This window comes from Mytilus galloprovincialis, chromosome 2 (assembly GCF_965363235.1).
Source record: "Mytilus galloprovincialis chromosome 2, xbMytGall1.hap1.1, whole genome shotgun sequence".
NCBI classification, from domain to species: Eukaryota; Metazoa; Mollusca; class Bivalvia; order Mytilida; family Mytilidae; genus Mytilus; species Mytilus galloprovincialis.
This window is the reverse complement of record NC_134839.1, coordinates 95,657,676-95,673,210: the sequence shown is the minus strand read 5'-3', so window position 1 is coordinate 95,673,210 and position 15,535 is coordinate 95,657,676. Positions and strand designations below refer to the sequence as shown.

General features: G+C 31.7%; 1 protein-coding gene across 2 annotated transcripts; it reads left to right on the top strand.

The window, feature by feature from the left end:
* Positions 1 to 275: 275 nt before the first annotated feature.
* Positions 276 to 10,168, top strand: LOC143064968 (uncharacterized). 2 transcript variants are annotated; one of them, XM_076238212.1, is made up of 3 exons: positions 276 to 441; positions 3,515 to 4,148; positions 4,950 to 10,168. In XM_076238212.1, the coding sequence occupies exons 2-3, from the start codon at positions 3,518 to 3,520 to the stop codon at positions 5,213 to 5,215; spliced, it is 897 nt and encodes a 298-aa protein (XP_076094327.1). In that variant the 5' UTR covers positions 276 to 441; positions 3,515 to 3,517; the 3' UTR covers positions 5,216 to 10,168. The 2 variants fall into 2 exon arrangements, with proteins under 2 accessions (XP_076094327.1, XP_076094328.1); XM_076238213.1 differs by lacking the exon at positions 276 to 441 and adding an exon at positions 579 to 775.
* The last annotated feature ends 5,367 nt before the right edge of the window (positions 10,169 to 15,535 follow it).

Below are 15,535 nucleotides of genomic sequence, written 5' to 3'. Positions count from 1 at the left end.
AAAAAGAAGAACGTCTTCACTATATTGAACGTAGATTTGTTTTACTTGTGTATTTTTTTCTCACCATAAAGTCAAAGTTATGAGACTATTTTTATCAGATGCTTGGGTTAACACAAGGAGCTAAATGTTTTTGAACAATGATGTCTTAGATCATAATTATTTGGACTATGGTTGTCAGAAAACAAATGTAAAATGGTTCAGAATCTCCGATCAAAAATGTGACACGAACAGCCACACAGCACAAGTTTAATAATATCGGTATTCCTTATGTAGGAGGTCAATATGGAAGAAGACAAGTGTCAATGAAAATTAAAGCCACTACTGTCCCTTTTCATAACAGTCCCTTCAACGTGGAATCGGTTCTTCGTCTCCGACATAGACTGATAGTGGACATATATTTTGTTACTCAAAGAAAGATTTGTAGGCCTATTTTTTTTTCAGGTAGGTACGTATTGTCAGGTTTGATCAGTTTTTAGCTTAAAATTTAATTAAGGAAACCACAGAATTTCAGAAACTTGAAATAAGCTGTTTTAAAAGTTTTAAACATAGATGGGTATTTATTACATCTATGGTTAGCAGCATGCCATACACACTGTGTCATCCTCGCTTATATTGTACTGCACTACAGTGGTTCCTGTACAATGTTATGACATCACAAGAGAAGAATGATTGGCCGTAAAAAAATGTCAAGTGTCAGACGCAAATTATTAGGTCACCAAGTCTCACTGATATCCAACATTGTCCAAATAGAGATAAGGACTTATCTGTAGCCAATGTAGGTAAATCTAACTAGTGTGCAATATTTCCTAAATGAGATAAAATCAAAGCAGCAAGAGAGTCTTGCAATTATATACACATGAAAGGATTGTGTTTAAAAATGTTTAAGGCCTTGGACCCACTAGACCAGATATATACAGTGGCGGATCCAGAAATTTTCATAAGTGGGGGCCAACTGACGGACCTAAGAGGGGGCCCGCTCCAGTCACGCTTCATTGATTCCCTATATAAGCAACCAAATGTTTTCCCAAAAAGGGGGGGCCCTGCCCCCCCCCCCCCCCCCCCCCCCTAAATCCGCCTCTGATATATATATAATTCCAGCTATATATATATATAGCTAGCTGGAATGCTGCAGTGCTTGACAAATATATTTGTAAAAGTTCATATTCATCAGACAATGTCAGAAGCAAATATGGTCTTTATTTTAATATCCAACATTTACTCTGTACACAGTCAAACCTGTACACCAACAAAAGTTTAAAGACGCACATAATTTACCTATATCAGGAACTAGATATATAGTAAAATTACATGCAATATTGTCTGCATTGAAATACCATTTAATATAAATTGCAATATTGTATCTTCTTATCATGTTGATCTTTAGCTGCGAAAACGTAGCTCTTAAGGTCCTTTTGATGATTTTTGATATTTGCTGACCATAGATGGCAAAAAAAAAAGTCAAAGGACAATAGAGCTACGTTTTCGCAGCTAGTTGATCTTCTGTATAAAACTCTTGAGCAAAGTACTCTCATATTTCAATATAAAAAATAGGGGTCACAGACCATTTTTTTTCATTAAAATACATTGAAATGAACAAATTTTTCAATGAAATACATCCTCAGATATATATTCAAGTCACAAAATAATGTTATACTAAACTTATCAAGAAGTTACATAACTTGTTTAAGGTGCAGGAATATAATATCAACGATGTAATTGTTAAAAGTAATTTTTAAAATTGGAGTAATCTTCCTTTGTCCATAATTGTACTTGAATCAACTACAACTAATGCTTTATACAATGCAATGTTCACTGAAAAAAATTAAAACAATCTTTACCCTTCTGTGCTTACAAGCACTTTGATCGAAAGATATTTTTCAAAATATTTAGAAACATTTAACAATTCTTAATTTTTTTTATAGTTTAATGTTTAAATTTCAAGTTGAGGGTGTATTTTTGTTTATTGAACATGTAGAATGATACTTGGTAAAATATTTTTAAACCAAAGAAGTAATTTTGAATCTTGCCCAGCTGGGATGCTCTGAAAAAGACACCCAATCTACTTAAATACAAAACAAGCATAGTTCAAGATTTTCTTAAGATAAGTTATTTTCCATTATCCAGCTATCGTGCCTATAGTGTAAAAAATACTAAATCAGTTGAACAAAACATGACATAATTATATCTTTGGCAAACTAGCCATTTTTAAAAAGGGGGGTTCTAACACAAGGATAAACAGTCAGGGGACTTACTTAAATGAGTGATTTTCTAAATCACTGGTTTAAGTAACATTATTTCCATAAAATTTGGAAGTAAGAGTTGTCTTTCTTTAAGAATCACCTATTTAAGTAGTACAAATTAATCACTAGAAGAAGTGATTTAATCTTATTGTAGCTTTAGATATAGAATACAAATGATCCAGGGACTAATTATGTTTCTAAACTTATCAGAACCAACATCTGTGTTGTCTAGGATGACCAGGTCATTTCAGGTGATGACCTTGTACTGAATCTAGGATAATGACATTAAAATCACTTGTTTAAGTATCATACCTCAATTTCCTTCCCAAAAATCACTTATTTAAGTATCATTATTTTAATAACCCCCACTAATTTTAACACCCCCAAACAGTGAAATTTTTATCGCGAACAGTAGAATTTTATTACATAATCTGAGATTTGAAACCTTGAACTTTACAGGAAAAATACTCCCACTGCTGGGAAAAATCTGTTAAGAAAGTATCAGTTCATTATGTAAAGCCATTATTATAGCATTTTTTCAGCGAAAATAGAATTTTCAGCTAAATGATAGCATCAAAGGCATAAACCTTGCTACTTAAAAGAAGCAAAAAGTTATTTTTTTTTTCAATTTTACTAATTAAAAGATATTATTTAAACCTATGTGTTTAAAATTTTGAAAAAAACTACAAAATCCCAATTTGTGACAAAACTTTGAATTTGCTACTCAAATAAGTGATTTAAAAATCACTTATTTCAGTAAGTCCCCTGACTGATAAAGGGGAGGTCCCCATTCATAATAGATATAGGTAGATGTGGTGTGAGTGCCAATGAGACAACTCTCCATTCAAATAACAATTTAAAAAAAGTAAACCATTATAGGTCAATGTACGGCCTTCAACACGGAGCCTTGGCTCACTCCGAACAACAAGCTATAAAGGGCCCCAAAATTACTAGTGTAAAACCATTCAAACAGAAAAACCAACGGTCTAATCTGTACGAAATCAAAAAACGAGAAACGAGAAACACGTATAAATAACATAAACAAACGACAACTACTGTACATCAGATTCCTGACTTAGGACAGGTGTAAACATTTGCAGCGGGATTAAACGTTTTTATGGATCCAAACCGTCTCCCTTTTTCTGAAACAATAGCATAACATCACAACATAGAAAAACACATAAGCATTGATAAAAATGGTGGGTTCAAACCCTTGGATCCGCCACTGTATTATGTATTTATTTTTATGTAACTCTATTATTTATTTGTTGCAGAAAATGAAGTGGAGAGAGTTATTACAGGAGACTGTCAGCCCAGATATCCATTTCCTATCACCAGCTGTTTCCTCTGTTATTTTCTGTCTGTTAGTCATGCTTCTCTCTGTTATTATGCACAAGTTATCCAATTTATTCCTGCCAGGATCAATCAAATTATATGCCTTGGATTTTTTCAAGAGTGTTGCCATGTTTACATACCCTCTTGCCTTTGGTCTTACAAGGACATACCATGGCCACATGGGTTACTGTGTAATAATGGTTCCAATCAATGTATTAACGGTCCTGCTGATGACTGAAGGTAATATAAGTCCTGTTGATAACTTCCTGTTTGCTATAAAAGGCCAGCAGGCATTATGGAAATCCATTTTACGAATCATTATTCAAGTTAATGGTGCGTTTGCAGCCTTTTACCTTGCTCAGAAGATTATGCAGTTAGAATTTCATGAAGATTTCGAAAACATGCTATCAAATGCTTGTATATCAGACTTAAAAGTCACTATATTTTTTGGATTTCTGATTGAGATGTTGGGAACTGCATGGGAAGTTTGGGTATGGTCACTCTCATTATCCAGATATCATCGTATCAACCTCATAATTAAAATGACCAACACTGCACTTGTTGTTTGTTCAGGTATGAAAATGTTATTGAAGTTTATTTATATAGTACAAGAGATAAGCATGTGCAATGAAATATTTCTTTCACACATTTAGTAAAAGATGTTCATACCCAATTGTATCGAAATATATGCATATTTTTTAGATATGTTTCAAAAGTACATGAAAGTAAAGTCTAAAACCAAAATTTGAAAATAGTCTAAGTAGCTGTTTTTGTGAAAATAAGGAATTTGAAAATGATGAACCTGGCCTAGTTTTTAAAGCTAAAAATAATCTGCATGTTAGTCTTTTCTTCCAACCCATATAGCTTAAGGGTACATGGTTTTTCAACATTTTCAAGCTAGAGCAGTTATATTATTAGGAGGTTAAATACCCTGTATCACAAGAGTATTTTAAGAATTCTATTTAGACTGTACTTCAATAATGATATCTTTAAAGATGGAATTGGAGCAAATCTTACAAGCTAGAACCTCTACATAAATTAACTCATAAATTAACTTCAAAGTACAATGTTTTTCTTTAACATGAACTGCACAATATATTTTAATCTTACTTTAATTGCTTAATTCCTTCCTAATTATTGGTTACTCAAACATGTATTTACATGTACATGTTCAAGGGGAGTTGCAGGTATTTGGGGATATGTCATTCCAAAATCTAATTTGTTCATTTAGTACAGGTAGTTACATTCCTGACAAAATGCTCAATAAACCAAAAGATTTTGTATTTGTTTTTATTCACAGACTATTAGCCTTTGTTTCTTATTAATATGATGCAGGGGCATATTTTTAAACCAACTTCTCTGCTTTATTTTTAGGTGTGCATTATACTGGAATGTACAATCAACCCGCCCTAGCAACAGGATACACATTTGGATGCTATGGAACCTCCAATGTAGAACATGTTTTTGTCTATTGGATTGGACCTTTTATTGGTGGATATATAGCTGATTACATTTCAGAAAATTTCAATATTAAACTGTCTAGCAATGAAGTAATGCAGAAAGATATTAAGAATGATAAAAGCAGGAATCAAGAAGAAATGAAAAATACCTCAACAAAGCATCTCAAGAAAAACAACTAGGTTAAATTTTACTTTAAATTGTATTACTATTATCTACTTATAGATCACATGTATATAAATGTCTATCAACATCTAGCATTTAATTTTTCGCTTTAAGAATTATTTTTGCCTCTGTTATTTAAAAGCTTTTAAAATCCGTGAAATCCAATAAACAAACAAAAACGTGATTTACAGCAAGAATCAACAATCATTGAATTATAGGCATCTGATTTGGAAAAGGCACATACAGAATGTGAAGGGTTTAAACACTTTTACAGGCATCCAACTTTCCTCTAATCAGAGGCAGTGGAACAACAGAACAACCCAAGAACATTCTATCAAAATCATTTGAAAAAAGGCTTGAATCATCAGATCTCCACAAAGCACACAAAAAAGATCTAATACAAGAAAATTAAGACACAAAGTACCAATCTAAGAGTACTCATAGTTACTGAAAACTAGTTCTAAGCCAATAACAACTAATTAAAAAATTAATGTATCCAAGACTAAAATATCAATTAGTACACATCCAATAGATTTAGTGTAAAGAATGAAAAAACATGATCTTTTATGTAAATGTCAAAATATAAGTTTTGACAGAATGTAGGACAGTAATTGTTCATAGCTGTATAGCAAAAAATAATAGTTATGTTATAATTTATTAATTAAAAAATCTTTGTTTTTTGTTTGAAAACATATAAATAATATTCAAAAATCTAATTATAATGTTGAATTGATAACCTTTTAGAATACATTTATTCATATGATCTATAAGTTTACTTGGATTGTATCTAATTTATCAACAATATCTATGTAAAATACATTATGTAGCATAATATGCTGAGTTGCATGATGCATTTTACATAGTTATTGATTTGATTCAAATTTCAATTTTTTTCAATATAAAGGTTGTATCTTGTATCCATACAACTTGACATCACCAAAAGGCAAGTATGAAATGATGATTTTTTTGTCAAATACTGTGTTCATGATATGTTAGTGAGATCATGATTGCACTGAATTGATCAGCTTATGCATTGTAGATTTATTTGGCAATTAAAGCAACATTATGGTATTTATACGACCACTATTTGGTTCAGTCAGAAAGAACATACAAGAAAGTAATGTAGTACATATTTAAAAAAAAATAGTTTCTACGCATAATTGTTATTTTGTCAATAAGTTAGATATTTGGGGTTTTTGTCGAGCCTGCAACTTTTGTTGCAGAAAGCTCGACATAGGGATAGTGATCCGGCGGCGGCTACGGCGGCGGCGTTAGCTAACTTCTTAAAAGCTTTATATTTTAGAAGATGGAAGACCTGGATGCTTCATACTTTGTATATAGATGCCTCATGTTACGAAGTTTCCGTCAGTCACATGTCCAATGTCCTTGACCTCATTTTCATGGTTCAGTGACCACTTGAAAAAAAAGTTCAAATTTTTTGTAATGTTGAATTCTCTCTTATTATAAGTAATAGGATAACTATATTTGATATGTGCGTACCTTGCAAGGTCCTCATGTCTGTCAGACAGTTTTCACTTGACCTCGACCTCATTTCATGGATCAGTGAACAAGGTTAAGTTTTGGTGGTCAAGTCCATATCTCAGATACTATAAGCAATAGGGCTAGTATATTCGGTGTATGGAAGGACTGTAAGGTGTACATGTCTAACTGGCAGGTGTCATCTGACCTTGACCTCATTTTCATGGTTCAGTGGTTATAGTTCAATTTTTGTGTTTTGGTCTGTTGTTCTCATACTTAATGCAATAGGTCTACTATATTTGTTGTATGGAATGATTGTAAGGTGTACATGTCTAGCGGGCAGATGTCATGTGACCTTGACCTCATTTTCATGGTTCAGTGGTCAAAGTTAAGTTTTTGAGTTTTGGTCTTTTTATCTAATACTATATGCCATAGGTCAACTATATTTGGTGTATGGAAATATTTAATGATCTTTATGTCAGTCGCGCAGGTTTTATTTGACCGTGACCTCATTTTCACGGTTCATTGCACAGTGTTAAGTTTTTGTGTTTTGGTCTATTTTTCCAAACTATAAGTAATAGGTCAACTATATATGTTGTATAGAAGCATTGTTAGCTGTACATGTCTGCCTGGCATGGTTCATCTGACCTTTACCTCATTTTCAAGGTTCATTGGTCTTTGTTTAGTTATCTTGGTTAATGTTAAGTTTATGGTACAGTTGTTTTAAAGCTTAGCTTTTTACTTAGGACTATCAACATAATATCAATGATTAGTATAGAAGGCGAGACATTTCAGCGTGTGCACTCTTGTGATTATGTGAGTACTTGGCCATTTTTTTAGTGATTATTTGATTACTAGATTAAATATTTCATGATTATTTTATTATTTGATTATGCTTGTTTAAACACAATTATCGATTATGTGATTATATTGACAAAAAAATTGTGATTATGTGATTACTTGAAAAACACCATGAAGGGCCTCTGAAATGTTGATCACTCTATTTAAACTTATTACAAAATAGCTATTAATTCCTGAAGTCGCAGAATTTAACATAGAAAGTAAAGGAGCTATGAATTAGTGGTGTTATTCCTGATACTGAAAGCGTTCAAGATTTTTCATTTCTTTTAAATCCATAGATATCAATGAAATCATGACTCTTACAATTATCCCTATTTTGTATCTGAACTTTTGTTCTGGTAGGTTTAGTTTATATAAAAAAATTCTGATTTCACTTTTCCTGTTTCTAATTTTGATTTTGTTTGATAGTTTGGGTAAAGGTGACACATGTTCCAAAATTTTAATTTTATGTAAATTCAATTTTGTTGATTGTTTTTTTCAATTTTAGAGAGACCTGTGTATGTTACTCAAATAAATTTGACCTAGTTCAAATGATTAATTAGATAGAGTTTTTTTTTCAATTCCTGAAAAGATGTTTTTAGATATAATTCATGGTATTCATAAATTCCATTATGAGATGTCCTTCTTGAGGTTTTCAATTTTATTAATTTTCTGTCATACACATAGATAATTTATTTGCCAACAGTATTCTTTATTTGTGCAAGTTTTCCATGTACTGGGTTATAATTAAGAGAAATCCATGTAGTTAGCTTTAATCAATTAACAGATGTTATTTTTACTCTTTATCTCATTGTATTTTATTCAGAATATAGAAAGAAAAAAATGGGGTCACTGTATATTTATTCCTGCTATATCATTCATGTATATATAATTTGTAATTTTCTAGTCATAATCATCTGAAAGTCTACATAAATGTATGCTTTGCATAATGCATTTAATGTAAAGTACATATTATTGGAGAAAGGCCTTCATTAAGGTGAAAGAACAGTGGGTGTAACAGAGTTTTGTAAGATTCTGCATACAAATTGTTGAAATTGGAAATGAATATTGAATATTTTTTATTCATTAGTTCAAGTTCAACATGCTGAAGAAGAATGTAAAATAAAATTATAATCTGTTTCCTATCCTTTAAGTCAATATTATTGAAAATTAGGTTGCCTCTACAGGCTATAAGGAACAATTGGTGATGCTATTTGTGCTCCAAAATGTAGATGAATTTGTTTTCTTATGCTAATTCAATGTATTCCATATATATTTTTATCAAAGCTACACTATTTGAGATGAATGAGTTGTATTGTATTCTTAGTTGTACTTTTTTTCTGCTGAGTTCAGAATTATTATCTACTTAATGCTAACAAATACTTACTTTACTTACTATTTCTTTAAAAGTACTTAAATTTTGTTGACTTCTTAGTTTATTTTTTCACTTTTATGTTTGTAATATATTAGATATATATCCAAATTATTTTAAGATGTTGCTTTTATTATCTTGAAATATTGTCTGACATGTATGCTTGTCTTGCCTATGACAACAGTCAATACAAGTACTATGTTTATCACCATTCTTGTGTTGTTAATTTGACAAACCTTTTGAGAAAAAAACCACTATGTCATTGATCATAGAATACAAGTCAAGAGGTTGATTTTGCTGATTTTAATATTTACTATTCAAGTATAATATATAAATTACCAAAGAGTTAAAAGATTTTGATGTTTTGTATGGTGCCATTTGATAGGTCTGTTACAGAACCATATTCATGGATGCTAATGCTGATGATACTATGAATATTAGTTCCAAAAAATCACCATTTTAATTACTTTTTTAGGTTTTGCTTAATATTAAATAATATTCAAATACTAGTACCCAACTTGAAATTGATGTTTTGTACAGGACCTTGTTAAATTCAAGTAATATTCATATAAGGATCACAATGCATGCATTTTAAAAGTGATTAATTCAGTATATGATGCATACTTGCAAAATGAGTAATACTGCCTCATTTGGTATCAGATTTGATTTGAGTTAGAAGACAAACTTTGATATAATGTACCTTAAATGTATTTGCAACCTTGCTTGGATATCATAAATGGTCAAAATACATTTATTGAATTGATGTATGTATAACAGTATAAATAAGGTGAAAGTTTAAGCTGCTTAAAATAGACTGACGTGTGCAGAAAAGTTGTTTTTGGATTGTAACCCTGTAGTTTTACACGTTTCTGTTATCATACACTTAATTTCTTTGAGTGCACAATAATTGCTGTGCATGAATGATAATGGTATGCTAAAACAGTTATCTGTTTTTTTATCACTTCAATGTCTAACTGAAATTTAAAGTATTGGTGATTGGTCTTTTTACCATTAATAAATTATCTTTAGCATGTTTTGCATAATAAAAGTTTAAAGGATTGATTTTGATTAATGGACCTTAATTACTTTTCTCTCTGTATGTTTGGTTAATTTGGCATGAGTCTGGATGTTTCCCTAGTAAAAGTTTAGGTAAAGGTGACTAATGTTCCAAAATTTTAATTTTATGTAAATTCAATTTTGTTGATTGTTTTTTTCAATTTTAGAGAGACCTGTGTATGTTACTCAAATAAATTTGACCTAGTTCAAATGATTAACTAAATAGAGTTTTTTCTGATCGGTTGTCAGGTGCACCATTACGATCCTTATATGTTAGTTGTATTTTAAAAGACAAATGTATCAACTAGCTAATGAGCATCAGTCAATGATCTTGTCTGCATTGATTCAACTTAAAACTATTGTCTGATCGGTTGTCAGGTGGAATTTTCGAAAACTCATAAACATTTGAAAAAATTCTAATAAAAAATTTCGTTGAAGGGCAGACTAGATTTTTTTTTAGTGTATAAACCGTAGTTTTCACACACAAAAAATTATATTTTTCAAAGATATGCATTTTCATCATCCAACTTGAAAAAGTGTAGTCAAGAACTTTCAGTAAAAAATTAGCTATTCGAACACACCTTCTCTGTTTTTGTGACTCATTAGGACTTTCCACTTTTCGTGGAAAGACCTTTTGTTTTTCTTCTGATTATTTTTTTTTTTTTTTTTTTTTATTCTTCTTCTTCTGCCGCCTGAGATGCTTTTTTGTCTTACAACATATCGAAAGGAATTTTTGGCCAATGATGTTGTACAGTAATGAGGGTTTCAAAACTCACCCTGTGTGACCGAACACTTATTCTTATAGGAGTTATCTCCCTGCGTCCCTTTTTTCTTGTTATCGCTATATCTTTAAAACCGTAAAAGATTATAGCAAACTGTTTTCACCAAATTGTTTGTCTACTCTTGAGAATGATTTTGTTTATTTTGACTTGAGTGATCGGAAGACATCTTATGGGAGTTATTTCCCTTTGAAAATTTAAGATATGCGATTTGTTGGATAAACTCATACGTTATAAGTCGTAGAGGCCTACAGTCTTGTGATATGAAATCCTTGGTCCATTTGAAGGAAATTGGGGTCAAGGTCAAAGGTCAAGGTCATGTTCTAAATTTTGAATTTTGGTTGTCATCGTTATTCCACAGAAACTGTGACAGTAAATGATATGATGTGTTTGCCAAATAACTGTTTACAATAAGGCGCAACTTCCACCTTTTTCAGTCAGTGTTTTGGTTAACCCTTAAAGGAGTTTTCTCCCCTTATGTATTTCAAATCAGTATTTCTCCACAACCATACAAGTGATTGACCTCCGGTCTTCCGTTTTGAGTTCACTGACCTATGACCTTGAAATTGAGATCAAGGTCGAAGGTCAAGGTCATGTTATCGTTATTCAAAAGAAACTGTTACAGTTAATGATATGATTTGTTTGCCAAATTACTGTTTACAAAAAGGCGCAACTTCAACCTATTTCAGTCGAAGTGTTTTGGTTAACCCTTATAGGAGTTTTCTCCCCTTATGTATTTGAAATCAGTATTTCTCCACAACCATACAAATGATTGACCTTGGGTCTTTTGATTTGAGATCACTGACCTATGACCTTGAAATTGAGGTCAAGGTCAAAGGTCAATTTGACGTTCTAGATTTTGACCTTTGCTTAAAATTATTTTCTGTTCATACTAAAACAATTAATTCTTCTGCATATATACCTATTAATCTAATGTTTTTTTTATATCAATTCGAAGAACTAAATAACATCAACAAGGAGTGACATTTTCTAACATCGTTTTTTAAATTTCATTCTTATTATCGAGGTGGAAAGACCTTCAATTGTTCTTTGAAGAATTGGTTTTTAATTAGATAGGTATTTCACTTGACCCATGTATTTCATCTTTTAGTACTGTTATTTTGTTTGTGTTATAAAGTCAATCTGTAGCTTTGATATATAAAAATAATAGAATCTGAAGCGAGACGATGTATGAAATAATCTTACTTTGTACGATATCAAGACAAAATATTCAACTCAAACACGCCCTAACATAAAAAGGTGCACTCGATTTTCTCTTTTCGATACAATTGTTACCCATTTTTTGGAATTTTTTCTTGAGTCACATAATGGAAGGGCAGACACGAAAATTTTTGAACTAATAGATTGGTATGTTTTCCGTCCGTGGTAATTTTTTCAAAAAAAATCGGAGGTTATGCATTTTCTTCATCCAACTTGAAAGATACCCATGTCGTCGACTTGAAATCTAATTGTTCTGCTTAACTATGTACTAGATAAATTGAAAACTTATGCAAATGATGTTTTTAAAATAAATTGAGAAGAAAATTGCAATTTTGTTTGTTTCTATTAACTTTTAAAATTTTTGTCCCATAGTAAACATTACAGTACACATTTATCGCCTTCTCTAACAAAGAGCTTCGACTCTTTTGTTCTATTTCAACCGGGTTTCCGACTGTATATATCAAGTTGGATGTAGAAAATGCATAACCCTTGATTTTTTTTTTGAAAAAAATACCACGGACGGAGAACATAACAATCTATTAGTTAAGTAATTTGCGTGTCTGCCCTTCCATTATGTGACTCGAGAAACAATTCTAAAAAATGGGTAACAATTGTATCGAAAAGAGAAAATCGATTGCACATTTTTATGTTAGGGTGTGTTTGAGTTCAATATTTTGTCTTGAAAACATACAAAGCAAGAATATTTGATACATCATCTCGGTTCAGATTCTATCAGTTTTAAATATCAAAGCTACAGGTTGACTTTATACACGGTGGGTATGGTTGTCCTGCGAGAGAACGTTCTGTGCTGGTGATTCGGTCCTGACGGGTGCTGGTGATCAATGAAAAAATGTCAACAAAGACGAAAATGGTGATTTTTGACGTTTTCACTCATAAAAAATGGAAGAAAACAGTTGAGATTTTTCAATTTTGTTTCTTATGGGTTCATATATAAACCATTAAAAAGTTGACCCTCTAAACTGTTTCAGTAAGCGTAACACAAAAATGCTCATTTTCAGAAAATCTAGAACTGAAAAAATAAAACAAAAATGATCATAGAGTACGCTTTCTATACCGCAATCCACACAACAAAACTATTTTGTGAAAAAAACTGCAATTTATCAAAATTTAGCATTTTCTCAATTTATTCATGTCCTGATACTGTGCTGGTGGGTCCTGTCATTGTGCTGGTGGGTCCTGATACGGTGCTGGTGATTTTGGATAAGAAGTTGGTCATATTTGAAACAAATGTTACAACATCAATAAAATTGGGCAGATAATTGTAGTCAATAGAATCTATGACGCCTATTTTAGCTCTTGTGCATCCATTTGGCTGTTTAATATGTGTTTTCAAATGATCGTAACTTGTATTACACAATTACATAAAAGGGCAACATTTTTCGTCCAGTATCAGATAACAATATATAGTATCTAAAATAAGAATAGTTTTATTAAGATATTAAATGCCCCTTACATTGATGCTTCAACAATGATCAAAGCCCATGCCGCATAGACATGTTTGTTAGCGCTCCGCATACCCCTCCCCACTTCAACCCAACCAACCCTCCTCATTTCCTCCTTCATTGTTACAGTGGTGTACCAACACAACAATTTATCACATAAAATAATAACACAAAGACACACATTATTGAACAACGAATGCTCGCAGGTACTGAAAGCTAGTTCAAAGCCGCATTTTCAACTAATAGATAAACCATGTTCTCATATACAAAAATCCCAATCGTGTCGATTAAAAAAGTCTCAAAACTTAAGTTCACATTTTAATGTTTGATGAAGCAGAACTTTAAAAGTGTGCAGTGAATCTTGTGCTCACAACAGTTATTGTCATAATTATGTTTACACAAGACTTATAAAGGAATTAAGAAGGTACCAAGAAATATTTTACAGTTCAATTTAATGATCATGAATGGAAGGAAATGGTACGGAAGTTTACATAGGACAAAAAGAAATTGATAGTATTTTTTGGCGAAAGACTTAAACGCTTATTTGCATTATATAGTACAGCTCTTCTATAAAAGCATGCAAAAAAAACCTTTGATTGACTTGTTTGCTTGGATGTTTTCAAACAATAGGTAGGCGGAGTTTCAATTAATACTGGGATTTGATTGGACAAATACTAACTGACAGGAATTGAAGTTAATGTTTATTGTCCAAACAAATTCTAGTATAAGGTAAACAGACTACTTACCTGTCGTTTAAAAATATCCAAACAATCATAGCAAGCAATCTGATCAATGGTTTGCCATGCATATATTTATAGAAGAGCTGTAAATTCTAAAAAAAAATTCTTGTTGTCGTAGATGGTTAAATCCTCAACAAAATCTCAATAACTTTGTTGGAACGAATAAAGGTTTTAAATCAAATTTTCGTGGACTTTTTAGCTTCCATCCTGACGAGGCATGTTAGCTGTTCGTATGCTGTTGCACCTGACGCACGGAAACTTCCTCATTTCCATCTTCTTTTCTGAAATATTTTACCCAGCTCATACTTGACAGGATTGTTATCCTAGTAAAAGGTGTAACCAATGAATTGAACACAAGTTAAATATTCCACAATACTATATAATCCATTTTATGTGTCAATTTGTTCGAAAAAAGTCGAAAAGAAGAGAGTTTTTTTAATGTCATGATTATATGTCGCTTTCTAGATCTATGCTTAGCATTTATTTCAGATGACATGGACTCCTCACCCTGGTGACCCTGCTGCCTTTCATAACTTTATCCGTATACATATATTAATAGATAAACAAAAGGCTGCAACTGGTATTTTTGTATTTAAAATGATTCGTTGTAAAGAGAATATTTGTGGTGAATGGAAACTGTGGGGTCAAAATCTTAAATTGCTTATAAATGTTGCTGGACCCAGTTTCGTTATCTGATCTGAATTTTCTGAAATGTGCAAGGTAGATAGACATCAGACTTTTGATTTTTTTTTACTCGGTAAGTTTTACCCTAATTGCTTGAACTTTTGCAATATTAAAGCCGATTTCAATGAGTGTGTAGACAAAGGGAATATCTTTGGTTATCTTGCTTGCTGAACAGAAAAGTCATTGCTAGGTTATGTAAACTACCCTACTTTAAAAGTAGACTAGTCCGACAAATGACACACCTTTCTGTCTGTAGGACCAGGCTACTTCGAAAGGAGGGTAGTATACCTTACCTAACAATGACTTCACGGTTTAGTTAACAAGCAAGCTAACCAAAGATATTACCTTTGCCTACATACTCAATGGAATAGGCTGTAACTAAAAACTCGAATACATTTTAACAGACAGTGGTCATGTTTGTTGATGAATATTGTTTTTCCTAGATTCACTCTTGAAAAATCATTTGGTAACATTTGGTCAAGTAATTTCAGAAAAGATCTTTTTGTAATTGCGGACACCAAGACAATACATGAACCTCACACGACCCCTCGACACAGGTGAGCTTATATATGATCTTATAGCGATTCGGGTTGATAAACAGTTGAAATTAAGCCAGTTTTTTGTGTGTGTAGATTTGTATTGTTTTATAAAAAAGAAGATGTGGTATGATTGCAAACGAGACAACTATCCACAAAAGACCATA

Excerpts from the sequence above, each read along its gene's own strand:
- LOC143064968 (XM_076238212.1), top strand. The coding sequence starts at position 3,518 with ATGAAGTGGAGAGAGTTATTACAGGAGACTGTCAGCCCAGATATCCAT. Across the intron at positions 4,149-4,949 it reads TGCACTTGTTGTTTGTTCAG|GTGTGCATTATACTGGAATG; the intron begins GTATGAAAATGT and ends CTTTATTTTTAG.